Source organism: Hemicordylus capensis, chromosome 4 (genome assembly GCF_027244095.1).
Source record: "Hemicordylus capensis ecotype Gifberg chromosome 4, rHemCap1.1.pri, whole genome shotgun sequence".
NCBI classification, from domain to species: domain Eukaryota; kingdom Metazoa; phylum Chordata; class Lepidosauria; order Squamata; family Cordylidae; genus Hemicordylus; species Hemicordylus capensis.
Window position 1 is genome coordinate 157,715,837 of NC_069660.1, and position 20,518 is coordinate 157,736,354.

General features: G+C 43.4%; 1 protein-coding gene across 7 annotated transcripts in view; it reads right to left on the reverse strand.

Annotated features, from left to right (window-relative positions):
• The window catches only part of RASAL2 (RAS protein activator like 2), a 358,844-nt gene that overhangs the window by 180,440 nt on the left and 157,886 nt on the right, over positions 1-20,518 (reverse strand). For 4 of the 7 annotated variants that reach the window (XM_053249711.1, XM_053249710.1, XM_053249707.1 and 1 more), the window contains one exon: positions 12,860-12,986. In XM_053249711.1, coding sequence (XP_053105686.1) covers positions 12,860-12,986 — 127 coding nt within the window. Of the gene's footprint in view, positions 1-11,303; positions 11,391-12,859; positions 12,987-20,518 lie in introns of all 7 variants that reach the window. The other 3 variants (XM_053249709.1, XM_053249708.1, XM_053249713.1) reach the window with 1 other exon arrangement.

Sequence of the window (20,518 nt, forward strand, 5' to 3'; positions counted from 1 at the left end):
ACAAATATTAAGTAACTTGGAAGTGCCAAGTAGTTGATTCACAGCGCTCACTCTCCCACTTCTAGCTGGAGCTGTTAGTCCTTAATGAACATTTGGAATACACAAAAGATGAGAAAAAGGTAAACTCCTTCAAGAGGCCACTGTCATTAATTCCCCTTCCCAAGGACTCATGTTTTTAAACTGGCTGTCCCTCATTTGCAACAATTACAGCTGCTGAAAGCACAAGGGAATCCCAAAGCCTTGTTTTATCTTCTTTCCAATTAAAGAGAGAAGGAAAGACATGCTGTGTTGTTACTAATTACAGCTTCATACTGGTACGATTTTTCTTCCTGGTTACCAAAGCACCGATTAAAGAGACTTTTGCCTCATCAGCTCTCATCCCTATGACTTGTAATAGATTCTGGGGAATAACTTTTCCCCACTAAAAACTCCAACGATTCTCCATAACAGAAGCACAGAAAATGAGAATATTATTTCCTAATATGACTGCACCTATTGAATGTGTGAGCCGACAGCCTTCCCCCTGCCCCACTTCCATGTCAGGCAACTCTGGCTTGTTATGGAGAGCACCCCAGCATAAGCAGGCATTTGGTGCCACAGAGGAAATTGGCCTCACACTGGAGCAGATGGCGATGCTGTGCAAAAGCCACCTGGAAAACAGGAGGCTCCTGTTCTTGAGTCATGTGGGTCCCCAAGGAAGTCTGAGTTCCTGGCAGACAAAAGAAATGCTAATATGCTAAATTAGGCACGTGAGGCTGGAAGTAGCTTTCAACATATTCAGACATGCAATCAAGGCCAGGAATCTAAGCTAGGTATGTACTAGACTGTGGACAACAGAGCCTTTTTATCCTGGTCTTTCTCTGAATGAACACAACCTTCTCAAGGTCTGGTCCCCTGAACCTGTCTTTAAAGCGGATAGTTTTCCCACCTCTGGAACCCTGCAAAGGTCAAAACCCTATCAGATTCAGTCTCCTTTAGCCTTGTGGGCTTGCTGTGTTCCTGAGAAGAAAATTCCTGAGTAGTAACAAAGTTTGCTGCAGCAGAAACCCAGTGGTACTAGCTACTGCTCCAAATAGACTCCTCCAGCTGAATACCTGCACTGCATCCACCCCCCTTTCCTCTCTTTGAGCTGAAATCACTGGCCTGCTGGGCCTCACAGCTAGAACACTGGATCCCGGGATTCAGGCTCACTAAGCTGAATTCACTAAGCTCTGAGTGCTCCTTATGTGGGGCAGTTTAAAGGACACCCTGCTTTGCACTACCCTGGGCATACTTGGCAACCCCTTTTTGAGTCCCCTGTCTGTGTGGGCTTGCCCCACAGCCTCCTGAACAGAAAGCCCAGAGAGATTTCTGAGACTCCTAAAAAGAAGCCCCTGAGGCTGGGTATTCTCTTTATGGGCTCGCTCCAGGCTAACCCCTGCGCCTGACTGCCTGAGGATACCCATCTCCCTTTTTGCTGCTCTGTAAGCTCACAAAGAGCCACAGAAAAAGCAGGTTGCCTACCTGTAACTAATCACCCTTCAGTGGTCCAGGGTGTTCACACAAATAGGACTAACTGAGGCAGCTGCTGCATGTGCTCATTGCCTATTTGTGTGAATACCATCTGGATCACATCAAGGGTATCACACCAAAAACCAGCCACTTCTCCTTGCCTACTTTGGCAGAACCTTGACGAGGTACCCCTCCTCTGTTGCACGTGACACAGCAGAAAAGATACCCAAGGAATCTCTCTCTCTCGCCTTCCTTTTGTCCACATTCAAAACACAAGCTATTCACTCCCCCTTCATTCCTTCTCTAGCCAGGAGCTGCCTTCTCTCCTATAACAGGTCAAGGTTGCCAAATACTACTGTTCACCTTGCACTTCTCTTGTATAAACAAACCTTGCTTCTTGTTTCAAAGAGCCTTGTCTCAGAGTCTGTTGCTCCTCTTTGGTGCTCTAATGACGGCATTTGCCTGTGTCCAGTCTGCAATCCTTTGTTATACACACTTGTAAGTTCGGTTTTTGAGCCAATTCCCCCAAGTAAACACTTGTCTGAGCAATTGTGGTAGCAAGGGATAGGAATCCCATGTCACAGATGTACAGATCTTATGAGATGAAGTACTGGAGGAAATGCAATAGCAGGGGAAAGATAAATAAAATGGGTTTTACAAAGGAGTGGCTATAAAAACTGGTTATGTTTCAGTATGAAGTTTATTGAACCAGCCAGAAGATACACAAGGGAGATGCATAGCAAGTTTACAAACCAGAAACTTACTTCTGAATCTAGAAAGATCATTAGAATAATGCAGAAATATGAGGGTGGTGAATATTTTGATCTTGTTTATAAGCATGTTTTGCAAAAAGTACCTACACATATAAATTATTTGTAATTTAGTGATTTCCCCCAACCACTGTAGAATTGGTTATACATTGGATGGGAGCATGTATTTATTTGTTCCTTATACCATAACTAATTATTCAAAAGGATCAACAGTGAGCTTACTCTTTATAAGTTTATTTGTGAGCCTAATCCCAAATTTAAGATAGGGCAAGTGTTCTCACTTAATCTTCCCCCAAACTTGCAATCTTACTGTGTTCAGTGTTTGTTTGTTTTTTAAATTAGTGGATCATTTAAACATATGACCCCTGAAGTAGCACAGTCCCAATAAGGCCACATGAACAAGGTCTCTCTGCATACACAGACTGAGTCAGAGATAAGCTGACTCCTCTAAAGCCAAATTCATAGTGCTGTTTTTGCGGCCATTAATACTGGCTGGCCATTTCTTTTGTTAAGGAAGGTACTAGAAGCTGTTCTGGCTGGTAATTCTTATGAGTTAATCACTGGTCGATAGGCAAAGAGGCCCAGAGGGTGCTTCTGAATGCTGCTAATGGTTCAGACTATCCTGAATGGGCATGATAGAAAGTACTTACCCAACCTGAGAGGAGTGTGAAGGTGACTTCACTAAATCTCCCCTCCCAAGGCAAGATGTGTGTCAAGTCAGTGCAAAGAAAGAGCAGGCAAGCTGATGAGAGGGAGAGAGACAGAACTGAGATCTGAAAGCCCTGAATGTGGCAACCAGGCAGGCACCCCTGCTAACTGAGCAACCTGGATACACCTTTCAAAGTGGTGAGTCTCTTATATTTAGCAGGGAGAGAGCAACTGGCCCTATCCAACCCCAGCACAGCATCCCTCCAGTGGCTCTTGCTGGAATCTGCCTTATGTTTCTTTTTAGATTGTGAGCCATTTGGGGATGGGACCATTTTATTTATGTATAATTTATTTTTCTATGTAAAAAATAGATTTTGAGATCGCTTTGAGAGCTTCGGTTGAAGAGCGGTATACAAATATTAGTTGTAGCAGAAGGCCAAAGCACCTTTTTTGCTACTTTCTAAAGATCTGATGTAATCTGTTGCTGATGTTTAGGAATGTTTTGCTACCTTTCACCTTCATCCAATTCTCATCTGGTATAGTTGTTTAAATAAACCAAAAGATTACAAAAAGACACCATGTCTGCAATTATCTCTCCTCCAAGGGAAACCAGAATCCAAGGCACGATGCAAATGCCTGGAAATTCTCACTGCTCAGAGAAGTGGGGAAACCAAAGCAGTGTAACAGCTAAGCAGGAATTTGAACCCAGGACTCCACATTCCAAAATGAATAACCTGGGCACTGGACCATACATTAATATATACATAATAAATCCAGCTCAAAAGTACAAGACATAATGCTTGTTTATTAAGACAAGCCAGATTTTTCTTCTGTGCATGTTGATGGAATGGGAAGCTCGGCATCGCAATTTATCTCCTGGCTATTTTATCTGCCCTCTTGTGCTTTCCAGCATTTGGTGTCCATTCCAAAGCTATTTTAAGTGCAGCTGTTGCCTGGACTGCTCGTAGCACATGCTGCTGACTGCCATCTGTTTCTCCTTTTCGCTTCAGTCACGTCCAGTGCTCTCCTTCATGAGATCAACTCCTATTGTAACTTTTTTTTTGAAGGGACACTTAAGTGTTCAGGTCACTGTGAAGAATGACTTTTAGCCAATGAGAGATTCTCTCTACTAATTCTAGACTAAAACTAGTGGAAAACAGTGAGTGCAATCCAAAGTCACAGACTTTTACCTTCAAGTCATGAGTTATTCCTTTTGTTCAAGTCCCTTCTGTTCTTTCCAATCTTGCACTGCCACAGTGCTGCCTCTTTAGCTACAAAAATTTGTGTCCAATGATATCCAATGTATTGTTAGCACTGCAATAAATTATATAACCAACATAGGTCCAACAAATTATATAACCAACAAATTATATAACCAACCTAGTGGTTGATTAACCAACATAGTGGTCTGTCCTCTCAGTGAACTCCCCACCATCAATCGAGTTGTGTATATTAACAAGATGAACATTTTACTTAATGGAATTATACCTTTTCTGATGAAGACCAGAGGCGCTCTTACCCCTGGACCTTGCGGACCTGTTCTGTGGCCTCCAAGGTCCAGGGAGCGCTCCAAACTCCCAGGGGGCCCTCCTGCCGGCACCTCACCCTGCTGCTGCCCCGTGGCGCCGAAAGGTTCAAGAATTCTAGTCACACCATGTGCGCGGCCTGGTGTCAGGGGCGCAACTATAATAGGGCAAGGGGAGACGGTTGTCTGGGGGGCCACTGCCTTGGGGCCCCCCCCGAGGCAAGTCACATGACTGACTCCCCCAGCCACGCACCTGCCCGGGCTTCCTTCAGTTGTATTCATCCTCCGAAATTGATGTGAGTGTTAAGTCCTGGAGCTACCAGAAGAGTATGTCTTCCTCGAGTACCATTAAATGACTTGCATCATCCACAATTTACAAAAACTTTTTAAAAAATAATTATATATAAAATGTACTATGTTTTTTGTTACCAGTATTCAGCCTCATTTAACATTTCTTTACTTCATGAGCTGAGCTTCCGTGAGGGGGGGTGCATTTTAAAATCTTGTCTCTGGGCCCACACCAACCTTGCTACGCCCCTGCCCGGTGTAAGGGGTGTGGGGGTGAGCCGAGCAGACCTCCCGCACCCCTGTGGTGGCATTGTCATTGTTAGTGGGTGGAGCAGGAGTGGCCACTGGACTCGACCGTTCTGCACAGCATCCCTTGAGAACCGCGAGGAAGCTCTGTTGCACCTGCTCAGTTTAGAATAGAGAGTGTTGCAAGCCCGTTTGCAACACTCTATTGTAAATTTAGCAGATGTGGCGGAGCTTTCTTATAGTTCTCAAGGGCCATTGGGCCAAACAGTCGAGCCCAGCAGTCACTCCTGCTCTGCCCGCCGACACTGACACGGAGTTGGGGGAAGCCTGCTCGGCTCACCCCCCACACCCCGGCACATGGCACAAGTAGAATTCTTGGACTTTTCAGCGCCGTGGGGCAGCAACAGGGTAGGGTGGTGGCAGGAGCCCACCCCCCCGGATTTTGGAGGTTAAAAAAATGCAAGTTTAATTTTTTAAAACAATTATTGTTTTAATTTTAACTCACAGTGTGGGGGGGGGGCTCCGAAGCCACTCAGGTCCAGGCACCAAAATTACCTAGGTACGCCCATGAAGACAACAGCTTAAATGCATACCAAAAAATGTGTCATAAACCCACAAAAATCACTAAAATTGCCAGAAGCCTTGTAGGGAGGAAGAGGAGGCTTTAACATCTGCTTCCCAGAGACAGTGGCTGCCCAGTGGTGAGAGCCTGAGTGGTTACTGCCGGCTGTTGTCAGCTTACCAGCCTGGGTGCACCCTAGCTTGTGGGGCTGTGGTTGCCCTGCAGGTGAGTATGTGTGGGATTGGGGCCACAGGGGGTGAGTCAGCAGTTCTTGAGGGTCAGCTGCTCAGAGTAGCCATCTTTCTGGGCTTATAAAAGGACTGCTGCACTGTGGCGGCAGGCACGCCACTGGTGGGTTTGCCACCGAAGGGGTGACACAAAGGGGGTTTCCCCTTTGGGGGAGCCACTTCGGGGAGGCAACGAGGGTAAGGGCCTGCTGATATCTTTTGACTTCTGTTGTTTTTGGATCCTGGGTATTTCAGATGTGTCATGGTTTGTCCGGGGATGGGGAGACAGGGGGTGTGTCCACTGACTGTGAGATGGCTATTCTGGTGGTGGCAAAGAAGCGATTCTTTTTGGCCCGTATTGCGTCCGCTAGTTGAGGTCCGGCGGAGTTGTCCAGGGTTGTGAGAGGGCTAGTGAGTGCCCCTCCTCCCTTGAATCAGAATCTGGAACCATTTATTACCCGCTGTGATGTGTTTAATGATTTCTTTATGGATAAAATCTCTCATATTCGGGCCAACTTGGATTTAGACCCCGCAATTACTGCAGCGTCTGAATTGAAGGTGTCCAGTGGCTCCTCTTATGTGGTTAAGCTGGATAAGCTGGATCAGTTTCAGTTTGTGACTCGTGAGGATATGGACAAGCTGCTTGGAGTGATGCGGCCTACCACCTGTTCTCTTGACCCTTGCCCAACGTAACTAATACTATCTGGCAGGGAGGTTGTTGTAGAAGGCCTAGTAGAGATCATAAATGCTTCTCTGAGGGAGGGCAGGATTCCTCTTTGTCTTAAGGAGGCAATTATTAGACCACTTCTGAAGAAGCCTGTCTTGGATTCCTCAGAGTTGAGCAACTATAGGCCTGTCTCCAGTCTTCCGTGGCTGGGCAAGGTAATTGAGAGGGTGGTGGCCTCCGAACTCCAGGCAGTCTTGGATGAAACTGATTATCTAGACCTGTTCCAGACCGGCTTTTGGGTGGGCTATGGGGTGGAGACTGCCTTGGTCGCCATGATGGATGATCTCCAGTTGGGAATTGACAGAGGAAGTGTGACTATGTTGGTCCTTTTGGACCTCTCGGCGGCTTTCGATACTATTGACCATAGTATCCTTCTGGAGCGTCTGAGGGGGTTGGGGGTGGGAGGCACTGCTTTGCAGTGGTTCCACTCTTATCTCTCAAGCAGATTCCAGATGGTGTCTCTCAGGGACTGTTGTTCTTCAAAAACTGAACTTTGGTATGGTGTCCCTCAGGGCTCCATATTGTCGCCGATGTTTAACATCTACATGAAACCACTGGGTGAGATCATCAGGAGATTTGGTGCAGGGTGTTATCAGTATGCTGATGACACTCAAATCTATTTCTCCATGTCAACATCATCAGGAGAAGGCATAACCTCCCTAAATGCCTGCCTGGAGGCAGTGATGGGCTAGATGACAGCCAGCATGGTGCAGTGGTTTGAGTGCTGGACTAGGACCGGGAAGACCCGAGTTCAAATCCCCATTCAGCCATGATACTTGCTGGGTGACTCTGGGCCAGTCACTTCTCTCTCAGCCTAACCTACTTCACAGGGTTGTTGTGAGGAGAAACCTAAGTATGTAGTACACCGCTCTGGGCTCCTTAGAGGAAGAGCGGGATATAAAATGTAAAATAATAATAAATAAAAATAATAAAATAGATGAGAGGTAACAAGCGGAGACTGAATTCAGATAAGATGGAGGTACTTATTGTGCAGGGTCGGAACCCGGGAGATTATTTTGATCTGCCTATTCTGGATGGGGTCACATTTCCCCAGAAGGAACAGGTACGCAGTCTGGGGGTGCTTCTGGACACAAAACTATTCCCGTTGTCCCAGGTTGAGGCAGTGGCCAGAAGTGCCTTTTATCAGCTTCTGCTGATACGCCGGCTGTGTCCATTTCTTGAGATAAATGACCTCAGAACAGTAGTACATCTGCTGGTCACCTCCAGAATTGACTACTGCAATGAACTCTATGTGGGGCTGCCTTTGTATGTAGTCCGGAAACTGCACTTTGTTCAGAATGTGGCGGCCAGATTGGTTTCTGGGTCATCTCGGAGAGACCATATCACTCCTATCTTAAAACATCTACACTGGCTGCAGGTAAGTTTCCAGGCAAAGTACAAGGTTTTGGTTATAACATATAAAGCCCTAAAGAGCTTGGGCCCTGGACGTTTAAGAGAATGTCTTCTTCACTATGAACCACACTGCCCATTGAGATCATCTGGAGAGGTTTGTCTGCAGTTGCCACCAGCTCGTCTGGTGGCTACTTGGGGACGGGCCTTCTCCATTGCTGCCCCGAGGCTTTGGAGCACACTTCCTGCTGAAATAAGATCCTCCCCATCTCTTACTTTAAAAAAGGCAATCAGGATGCATTTTTTCACCCAGGCTTTTAATTAGATACTGTTTTAATTGTATTTTAATTGTGTTTTAACAGTTTTATCTTTTAATTTTAATTGTTGAATTGTTTTAATCTTTTATTGGCTGTTGTTATTGTTTTGTAAACCTCCCAGAGAACTTGCGTTTTAGGTGGTACAGAAATGTGTTAAATAAATAAATAAATAAATAAATAAATACATACATACATACATACATACATACATACAGAAAAAAATCAGTCCTATATTACCTGGTAACACCCACATTTAAGAAGCCAATACAAACATTTTCAGCTTCTGTTGAAAACTGAGAAACAGAGAGCCAGGCAAAATTGTCCAAGGAGGAAGCTTTCAAATCATGGAATTGCAACCAAAAAGGCCCTGTCTCTAGTGGTTGCCAATTTCTCTCAGAGGCAGGGCCATGAACAGAGCCTTCTGGCGCTAATTTCAGGGCCCTGGCAGGTTCATATGGGAACAGATGGTCTCTGAGGTAACCTGGACCCAGACTGTTTCAGGCTTTAAAGGCCAAGGCCAGTATTTTAAATTGAACCCAGAAATGAACTGGCAGCCAGTGCAGATGATACAGAAAAGGTATTATAGGAGTTGTCCGGCTCATGCCCCACCCCCAGTGCCCTGGCAGCTGTACTCTGCACCAGCTGTAGATTCCAGATTACCATCAAAACCAAGCTCATGTAATGAGCACTGCAGTAGTTTCATCTGGAGATGACTGAAGCATGCATTTACTGAAGCCAAGTCCATTCTTGTCCAGGTAGGGCTGCTGTTAGCACAGCAGCTAAAGCTGGGCAAAAGTACTCCTAGCCACAGCTGACACCTGGACATTCAGGGAGAGCTCTGGATCCAGGGGAACTCCCGAACTGCTTGCTTGATCTTTCAGGAGAACCCCATCTAGAACAGGTCTATCACCAGCAACCATGCTGTGTTCCCTCTAAGCTGCGAGCCCATGCATAAAATTCTAGCCTGCTGCGCGGCTATCTTTAGCTGCCATGCAGTCTTGCTGCACTGCTGCTGCTGCCTTTCCCCACCGCTGCATATCAGCTCAGCTGCCCACCAAGAACCCAGCACCTCCATCTCCAATTTCCACCTCCCGCTCTGTCTGGACTCTGCAGATCTCATTGTAAGTCTTGAGAGAGTCCAAAGTCCCCTCTCGTGAGTCTTCTGACAAGATCTGCAGTTGGACTTGGAGCTGGAAGGAGAAAGAAGAGGAGGTGGAGGGGGCCCAGTCGGGAGTGAGGGGGAGGAAAGCGGGGGGGGGGGGGACAGCATGGCGGCAGCAGTGTAAACCGAGAGTGAGGCAGCAATGAGGAGGCATTTCCTATCCCCCCCCCCCACCAGCAAGTCCTGCATTCAGTGTGTAACCCAGGGCTGCTAAACTTCAGCCCTACTGCAGATGTTGGCCTACAATTCCGATCATCCCTGGCTATTGACCACTGTGACTGGGGATTATGCAAGCTGTAGTCCAAAAACAGCTGGGAGGCCTAAGTTGAGCAGGCCTGGTGTAACCTAAGAGTCCTCCTGAGTTCAAGGGCTGCTGTGTGCCACCTTAAAATCCTCTCTGGCAGAACTAAAGAGTCGAAAAGTAATTTAAGTGGCAGGATTGGAATGCCCATGCAAAATGTGGAATCTGCAGGAATATTATCTCCAAGATGTGGAATGCTGGGTGACATCAGTGTGGGCTGTGGCAAGCTAGTGCCTTTCCCTCTGTACTTGGGCACATCTTACTTCCGGGCCCAGGGGAGGTACGTGGGGCCCGGGCTCGTGGGAGGGCCTTCTCTGTTGCAGCCCCTTCCTTATATAGCACCTAGCCTCCTGAGATTTGTAATGCCCCCTTCCTTTTGTCCTTTAAGAAGCTCTGAAAAACCTATTTATTTTGCCAGGCTTTTAGTTTTGAACGTGTGTCTGTGTGTGTGTGGGGGGGTTCTTTTTCTTTTTTCTTTCTCCCCCACCCCTTCCTCTCTTGTCTTCATTGTTGTTTTAATTTATGTAAACCACCTCGAGTCTAAGGAAGTCAAGCAGTCAATAAATTTACTAAATGAACAAGCAAACAAACAAACAAACCTTACTTGGTTTAATACCGACTAAAAGAGCTGCTTCTCTCCCACCCCAACCCCTGTTTCAGATAACAGTAAGGAGTAGAAAAGATAGGGGAATAGAACTTAGTTTGCCAGCAGGTCACTTGACCATTTACTCCTTTTTCTGTCTTAGTCTAGCCCACTAGCCAAGCCAGAAGCATGAACAATGTTCCACGTAAGAGAAATATGTGACCTCTGAATAGTAGCAGAGGTACAGAGATTAATACACAGACAAATTGCCTGACTTGAAGCAGAGGGTTTTGATGTGCTAGTGAATAGAGGTTGTGACTATCCCTCATTGTTGAGGGCTCTTTTTCTTAAGTAGCTTGCTTTAGCAAAAATCGGTGGATCATGCCGGGAAGTGCATCTCTGTCTTGCTCCCTTTCCTGATGAGAGCTCTCAAAGGAGGTAAATTTGTGGGGAGATGTTTGGGGTATGTGTACAGAAGAGGCAGAGACTATGTCCCCTGTGTCATTCAGAAGAGCTGCTTCCAAATAAATAAATAAATAAATTGTGTGTGTGTATAATATACACATAGAATGCCTGCCTGCGGCAAAAAAGCCCTGCACTCTGCGCTTCGCATGGCATATTAATTCCTGCCCAGTGAGGGAGGGGGATATACACTCCTTTCCTTCCATATTTATGGTGTGTGTGTGTATGGGGTATCTGTAGTGGCACATAACAATGTATATGTGCGCACCTGTCTTGATACTGCCACCAAGAAAAAAACCTAATCCGCTCACTGATAAAAAGGTTTTTAGAGGGAATACTGCAACCAAGCCAACAAGGAGGTTTTCCATCTTTGCACAACAATGTTTAAGATGACATTAAGTCTTTAGGAATGCTATTTAGAAGCCACTGGCTAAAGTGCTAGTAGTTCTGTGCAAAAATAGCTCCCTAGCTCTAACTGGGACAAACGTCATAGATGTGAACTAATGCAAGGTACAATCTGTTGAGCACAGCTGCTGCACATCCAAAGGACTAGTTTGCTGGGCAAAATAAGAGGAACAGTAAAAGGTTCTTGAATGCCAATCCTATTTAACACCACATCTCACTCAATAATTATGTTTCTGTACCTCTTGTCATTTCCGATCTCCTTTGAAAGTCAAGATGGCATTTCTTTCTCTTAATAATGCCCCACAAATGCTCAGAGAGATGAGTACCTTGTCAAAGAAACACAAGACAGGTGCTTCAGAAATACTGCTACAATAACTATAATTGCAAGTTGCTAATTACTAAGCTAGAAGTACTCTTCTACTCATTTGCAATTGCAGCTTCTTAGTCACATAATCATTGATTAAAGGTGTCTGGAAGAGCAAAACTGGGAGCACACACAACCTCTTATGCATTCCTGCCATCGACAGGAAGTTGCTAGTGTCTACTTTGCCACAAAGAAATCAGAACACCCTTTAAACATATTTGGACCCATTTCAAGGGAATCACTGCCATTTCTGCAAGGAAAGGTACAACAAAGGAATGTGTACTTGAGTAGAAGCAGATGGCAGGCAAGCAAGATATACAAGTGGGGCATGAGGGTATGTCTGACAAGCAGTGGGGAAGAGCCGAGTAGCTTCCTTTGGAGACCTGTTGCTATGGGTCAAACTAGACACAACTGGGGCAGGGAAGCCATATTTGTTTCTTTGTGTGTCTGCCTTCTCCATTATCAGTGGTGGATGAATGTGAGCAAGTGAGTGAGTGTGACTGCTTCCCATCACATTTAGTTTAGCCCTTTGCAACAGGTCATCTAGGCAAGCCATGGGGTTATTGTAAAAATGAACTGCTCCACAACCCCCATTTTATATTGGCATGGGGCAGTCAAGTGAATAACAACCGTGACTGCCTCCATCACATCTGTTTTGCCACACAAAATGAAACCCAACAGGATGATAGGAAGGGGTTTGAATCCAGAGCCCTGGTACTAGGGCACCAGCTCCTTCTTGTCTGTGCCACCAGGTCAGCTGGCCAGAGGGCATGCAGCTCTATCAGCCAGCCAAGCTATGGGAACTTTTGGCAACCCTCTACATTCCTACCTTCAGTCCCGCTCTCCTTTTTTCCTTCACTTTCTTTCTTAGCCACTTTCTTCCTTGTAGGGCAAGAGTGCTTTTATCATAGACTTGCTAAGATGTCAAAACGTGTTTATAGTAACTTGGATAGGGGCAAGTAGAGTGAAAACTACTGATCTAAGCACAGATAACAGCAGCATCCTAGCAAAACGTAAGGCTCTGTGATGCTTAAAAATACAGTCATAATTAAACAGCTTGAACCAGAAGCCACTTTAAACTCCCTGTAAAAGATGCATTATTCACACAAGCTGGGATAATGGCTATATATTCTAAAGCTGCTCAGTAAGCTAAAAAGCACACAGTTGGTCAGTACTGCACAACAGGCCCCTGCCCTGGAACATGGACACACTGTGTGTGACATGGGTATAACAGAACAGATATTTCACTAATTTTCAGATACATTCCCAATGCTTTGAAACAACTGAGCTGTCCAATATTATTTGATGTCACTGCTATATGGCCTTCACTGGGACACTCTTAAAAGGCAATCAGTTCAGAACTGCTTGATGGGATACAATGTATTGGTCAAGGGAAAATGCTATATTGCTTGTTCCATTTTTTCAACTTACCAAGCTTTGTAGCTCCCTCTGGTGGAAAGTCAGGAAATTGACCCTCTGAAGGAACACTCACTGTACGCCGCAGGCAACGCCCTTTGGTAGGCTCTGCAGTCTGATCCTGTCCTCCTTCGACTGCCATCTACACACACAAAACACAGAGACAAGTTTAATTCCCGGCCCTCAAAAAATAAATAGCTGGAGGCAATAAAAATGTTTCCCTCTGCTGCAACCCAGACATCGACACTGACTGCCCTTACTCCAAAGTACTGCAAATTTCAGAAGCTGAAGTTCATTTCATAGTTAAATCATATCTGAACCAGTTTACATTCTAGTTTTTAATCAGACCAACCACATGAACCTAAGTCTTTGAGGTACACAAACTGTGCAATAAAGGTACAATGATAAATCAATACCGTCTTGTAAAACTATCCTATCTATTTTGCTATCCCCAGGGTTTCCCATACTCCTAATAAAATTTGAAATATTTTAGGTGCTAACACAGAACATATTCAAGAATGACAGGTTTAAAAACCCAACGATATTCTGTCCTACTTAAAATGGAGCCTGGGACCATGTAGCTACATAGCAAGTTCTCTTCCACCCAACTGTGGTCCCTCTCAGTTTAAATTGTAAGTTGTTTCAGACACACTCTCTGTGTTTAAAGAGCGGGGCTGAGAATAGAGACACTGTGTGACATGGGCAAGGGGAAATCAACAGCCCAATTACAGACTCATAGCCACCCACCAACTACTCTTAACACATAGCAGTTTTCCAGATGGAAATGTGTGGAAGGTTTCAGCTCAGCTCTCCATGCAGGCCTCTAATTAGTTCCCAATTTCTAAGCCATTGGTCAGGGTTATATCATCACTAATTTTCACTAGGGGAAACACACAAGATACCACCATGATACCACCCACTGAACATCAGAATACAAATCAAATCATAAGCAGCATGCGCTGAGAATGCTTTAGGCAGCAAATTATTATTACTGTAGCGCCATCTGTGTGCATGGTGCTTCTCAAAGATAGGCCACTGTCCCAAAGGGTCCATACTCTGAAAATGATGGAGATATTAAATTAACTTTTAATTTGAACCTAATAATGATTGTGGTTTTTAATCTGACAACTTTTTTGTCTTGTTTAATTTAGTTAATTTTATTACTTTTATTGTATCTCGTGTCTATCTTATTGTTGTGAGCCGCCCCGAGCAGAAGTGCACTGGAAGGGCAGGGTATAAATATTTAAAATAAATAAATATCAGATATCATACAAAAGCTGAATTACACTGGGCCAAGTGTTTGTAAAACTAGGTTACTCAAGGACCTCTCCAAGGTCATAAACCAGACATAGGAAGTCTATCTTCCTCCTTGCCCAACTTGCTCATTTACCTTCTGGTGTGTGCTTGTGCTGACCTTGCTCTTCAGCCCTTTTTTTCAAGAAGGGAGACTCCTATCTCCAAGAGTAGCCAAGCCTGCTGATGAAGCAGTCTTGGTTGCCCAGTGCAGAAATTCTACTTGGGCATTTCAATTATTCATTTCCTGCACTTGGAATTTTAGCTGAGATTTCTGTTTGGTTGGAAACACTCAGGCACTGTCTGCAATTGCCTTCTGAAGTTATGGCCAAGACTATGTGTACCCTCACTCTGAGCTGTAAGAAAGTAAGTAAGTCTGTGTGTGTTTGTTTGTTTGTGTGTATGTAGCCAGCCAGCCAGGCAGCAACTGGCTCATTATTCACCTACCCCTTTTTAGTGACTTAAGAGCTTTAGCTCTAGTCAAGCTTCTTACACTTTACTACAAGAGATAAATGATTCAGGCCTTTCAGCTTCACCCACGAATGCAATAAACTGGTTGCAACAAGTATGTAAATTGAGAGGAGCAGAAGAGCAACTTGGGCCTTCGCTCCCATGTTCTGCCCTAGAATACCGTCAGACTTTATCTAGGAAGAGAACAGGACCTTCTGGTATTCTGAGTCACACATTTGCTTGGGTTTTATAAGCCAGAAGTAATTTCCTGAGTGAGAAATTCTTGGCAGGCTGGTTGAAAGATAAAGCAGATCTTTACTTTGCTTCTGGATTCTCCTCTTCATAAGTAGTATATGGTGCTCTATGTGCCCCAAGGGCCTTTCCAGATAGCAGAAACAGTCAAATCTTGTTTTGAGCACTTCTTTCTAGGAAAAGATTTGTCAGCCAATATCGTGTACACATTAAAGAGTGCAGCTGGGATATGGAAGATTCGCCTTTTTGCTCTGAAGCCTTAGGCAAATAACTTTAACAGCCCACATAACTGACCTCACAGGGTCACAAATCTAAAACGCTGCTTTGAACTTCTTGGAGGTAAGGCAGGGTGCAGTTGTAGCAAACAGATGTAGTACCAAATAGGATGGTGTAATCCACACGGGAACAGAGAGAGGTGTGCTCCGGCAATGGTGGTGGTGCACACAACCCCAATATTTAAATTACTGGAAAGGAAATACTGACAAAATGGCAGGTGGTGTGAGAATGATGTGAGAATGGCTAACACTTGCTAGTATTTGCCACTGCTTCTTCTTTGAAAATACTACATCCCTCCTGCACTTGAATGATGCAACCTAGTAAAGCTTGGTCTCAAATAAAAGTTCCACACAAATTTTTAGAATTAGTGGGGGCAGGGGGATGGTTATAAAGGCTCCAAAGTGAGGAAGAGTTGTATAGTTTGTCATGATGGTGTAACAGGCACTGTCCAATAGGTTCCCATTACACTTGGTCAACTACATTACACATGGCAAGTTCATAAGCAATTATCAGGGGATGGGGTGCTGGTACCAAGTGCCCTTTCCCATTAATAAGATGTAGTTGTTGGAGTGCAGGGATAATTAATACCCTGGCAACACAGGTACCACCTTGCAAAAACAGGTGTTCGGATTCCATGCAACAACTAACACCTGCACAAAATTAAAAAAACATGTCTGGAAAGGCCCATAGAATTATGCTTCAGTCTTAACAGGTCAGCATTATATACCAGGATTGCTTGCAACTCAGCGTTACTTTCATGGTAACCTCCCACGTTTCAGCATTTCCAAAGGGCTGATATTACTCACATCCTTAGGAAACAAAATTAATTAATTTAATTAAGTGACTCAGGTTTTAAAGAAAACTTTCAAATATTTTTTTCTGAGTTTTATTCATTATTCCACTAGTGGTATTTTTCCCTTCTGTATGTAGGAGGGATGAGCCTTCAGAGACAAGTGGACGGATTATAAATGTATACACACCATCACATGTTACACACTCCAGAAAGGAATGTGCAGAAATATTCAGTTATGATGCATTTAATGATATATTATGATTGTTTTATTCATTTGTAGGTCCCACATGAACCTGCCTGAATATTAAGGCTATCCACAGAGGCCTCAATATACCGTATGTCCTCAACCAACCCAAAACAGACAGGCAGCAAATGGATACTGGGGCAGGGTAGAGGTGGTTCAGTTATGGAATTCTGCCACAATTCCTTTGCCATGTAGGTTCACTGAATGTCAGTCTCAGTTTTTAGTTCTTCACCCACCCACTCCAGTTATGTTGAATGTTATCACTACCTTGTTTTATTGCTCATGGTTGGGTGTTGTTGTTTTTTTAAACTACTGTACTTTTTAATATATTTATAAACATAGCCAATCCTAGACTGCTGAACACTCCATCATGGACATTCTGAAACTGTCACTGCAGCTACTGTATCTTCATCAGAACAACTGAAGGAGGTGGAAGCTGAAAAGTCCTGCACATTATATTTCAGGTTGTTTATCGACAATAAATGTAGGAACATAACTAAATATATACATACATGTCCATGCTCCTATAGCTTGTTTGTTCTAGTTACTAAACTTGCTATTTCCCCTCTTCCTCACAGATCACCATTTAATTCTATTGACTCTTTATTCTTTTACATTCTTCCTCTGCCTTCTGTTCTTTTTGTGGAATAGGCAGGAGTGAAATCGATCTTCAGAGCTTCATTTCTCTTCAGTCTTCTGTTTTATCTACTTCCTCAGCAAACTCTGCAACTTTGCTTACCTCAGCACTTTCTCACTTGATCATTTTGCACCACTGTCTTCTTGATCACACCATCTTTCTCCCTCTCAGTCTTACTCCTCTGCACTGTTCTCTTCACAAGCTTCTCTTCCCCACTCTTTTTTTCAATTTAAACTTATTGTGCAGTACTTACTTGCAATTGTCTCAACAGTCTTTCACCTCTTTATCTTCTCTTCATGATATCTCCTTAGCACTTCATGCTATAGGCACCAATCTTCTAGTTGTCTAAGATTACCCTTTCTATTGCCGGCCTGTTTCCCTTTTCTCTTGCAGCTCCCTCCCACTGGAACACACTTTCATCTGATGTGCTTCTTCCGTTTTTACATTTTAAAGGGATACATCTGTTTAGCCAGCTTTTCGCAATTGACTCTCCTTCCATCTTACTTTCCCTCCTTCTCCTTACAAATGCACCTTGTCTTTACATTTTGAAGGTAATTCTGGAAGTAGGGCATATTATTTTCAGTTTTTTTACAGTGTCTAGCAATTTTAAGAGCAACAATGCCACTTAAAGAAATTGTGCTGTATAAAGGGAATTACTACTAAACCCACAGCAGATCAAGGACATGTTTCTGTTGCAGCTTGTAGGACCAGGGCTGAATGCAAACACAGGCCAATCTGGTGAACACTTCAGGTTGTTCTCGCAGCATACCAGAAACAACGCTTGCTGCAACCTAGGAACTACTACATCTTACACCAATTGTTGTTGTTTTTTGGGGGGCCATTCCTTACCACCAAGAATTCTTGATGAAGTGCAGGACAAGCCCACTACAAGCATCTGTGTAATACCAATGAATAGTGCAGTCAGTGAAACTCTGCTGACTAAACCTTTATGAAGAAGTCCATCACAATAGTGTGTTTTCCCTGCACATACAATGGTTTTATAATTAAGACTAACGGTTCTGAGCAAATCCTTGCCAATAACACCTCATCTCACCTGCAGAATTAGCTAACAGCTATTGCAAACTCTCCAGTTAACCTCTCCTGCTGGCCCCAAAGAGGACCAAGTTCTTGAAGCATTTCTCCATTTAATAATGTCCAAAATTGTGCAGCCATCAAGACCCAGCTTCTTTCAAATCTCGTAGAATGCACTCTTCAGCTAGCCTATTTCCATTAATATCGACTGACTGGGGAAAAAATATATTTTAAGGTTGCTGTGCAGATTATTTTTCGAACACACAAATCCAAAAGTAATATTATACAGCCACCCCAGTTTACAAGCAGTAAACTGAAATTTTGCATTCAAGGCTGCATGTGCCCTCTGCTGAAGAAGAAGAAAAAAGCTACAAATTCAGGGCCAAGAAAAACTCAATTCTGCAACCAGTATAAATCCACATGTTTTATTCTGGCTTTGCAAGTCATGGCAAGGCGTTCATATCCAATCATTGGAAATCTCATTCAGCCACACCTGAGATTTCAGCAAGTATTTCCCCACATACTTGCAAGCATTTTTTTTTACAGGCGCAAGACATACACTCTAGCAGAGATTTGCACAAAGAATAATTCTAAGCCCAAACCAACATCCTATGGGTTTCCTGTGCTCCTTTGGAATCACAGCATGAACAGAGTCCTAGCTACATTGCTCCAGTTGATCAAGAGGCCATGCAGGTCACGTTTGGGAATTTTTTACAGCTATTACAGATCACTTACTTAAGAGTTGCTGGGATCTGGTTACCAATTATTGTCTGCTTTGAGAAGAATAAAATATAGTGCCTCACTTAATCTTCCCTTCCCTGTTTTCTTTTTCTGGTTGTGAGTTATATATTATACAAAAGGTACACCTGATCACCTTCCTATGAGTATAATCAAGTCTCCTCCTCCAAAGGACAATGGGATTGTGGGTTGTATCTTGATGAACATTATAAAAAATGGTTAATGTATTTTAGTTTTTTTGTTAATATGAAACACCTTCGATAAAATATTAACAAAACAAGTAGGACTGGAGCGTGGCTTAATTGGTTGCAAGGTACCAAAGGTCTTAAACAGGGACTCCGGGTAGTCAGCTTCGAACATCTTATCTTTTGCATCACTACTAAAGGAATTGCATTCTGAACTGTGTACCCAGATACATCACTTAGGTAACTTGACTCCGCTCCTGGTCAGGCAACTCAGGGAACCAATGAAGCTCCACCTGGCTCTGTAAACCCTCAGCCCTAAATTTGTCTCCTAGTGACAAGATCCTGCCTTCCTGCTTTCCACTTTCCCACACACTATTTGCCGTCTCTAACCTGACCATTTCGCCTTTCTTGGACTATGCCAGTCACTTCTAGTACACCAGCTTCTGCTTTGAGAACCTGACTGTTGCCAGTTTTAGCCAAGTGGAATCTGGAGTGTTGTGGTCTGACTTCTTGCTCCTTCCCAAGATTAGTGCCCTGGTCATGTTGTCACTCAGGATACAGATCCACAGACATTCCTGCAAGTAATGCTGCTCAACAATAAAACCTTAGAAGCTACTGTTGTAGTTGACCTAGAGCTAGATTTGAGCACATATACTGTTTTCATTGAGCAAAATGTATCCTTGGGTCAAACAGATAGTGGCGGGCATACATTTTCCTAGTTTTATTTAATTTTATCCATTTAAAATATTTAGAGATCACTTTTTAAAATTAAAGATATTTTGTAATTTTCCGAGTTTGGAAAAAGGCAAAGAAAGAAGTGGTTTGAACTGCTAAGTAAGAGAGAACACACACAGCACAAACCTCTCTTCTAAGGAAGTTCAAAATGTTTACCTGCTCTACTGAAAGCAGCCTTGGCAAAGCACTACTTCTCCATATTTTGTTCAAGTTCTAACAGTGTCCCTTTGGAAAATGACCTGTGTCATTATATAGCCAGAGTTAGAGCGAAGCCTCCCCTTTATTTATTTATTTAGTTAGTTAGTTAGTTAGTATTTATTATTATTTATTTATTATTTTTTGCTTTCTTGCCATCTTCCACAAAAGCAAAATAATAATAATAATAATGATGATGATGATGATGATGATGATGATGATGATGTTGTTAATTTTGCTGGTCCTTCTGATTTAATTTTGCTTCCATGCAAATATCAGAAAGATTAAAATCAATTTAGCTCAGTTATGCTGTAAAACCATTTGCAATCTTTACTTCTCTTTGCTAGAAAAGCAAACTATGTTATCACTTCTTGCTTTTGTCAGTTTTTAATAATGTTTTGCTGTGTTTATACTCAGAAATTTTTTAAAAATAAATTATGTTTAATCACAACAGCTGACAAATTAAATCAGTTCGGCAAAACAAGGATCATACTGTAGACCACAGCTTCAGAAACAACATGAAAAGAAAGCCACTCTATGGAACTCCATCTTCATCAGTCCACAAACTCCTAGTTTAAACATAGGACATTTTAAGTGCACTCAACCCATTTTGGTTTTCAGACTGTGTTCTGAAAAACTCTGGGGATTCTTGAAGAAGATGAGTCAAGATGGAGAATTCCCTGAAAAGACAATTTGTCCACCATCATCAATCTTCCCCTGCATGGTGCAACCCTCAAGGAAACCTGGGTGTTCTTTCAACTGGATATTCTGTTCATTAAAAGGCAACCATGAGATCCAACAAGGAAGCCACTTGTATATCACATGACCCGAGGATATAGCCTAC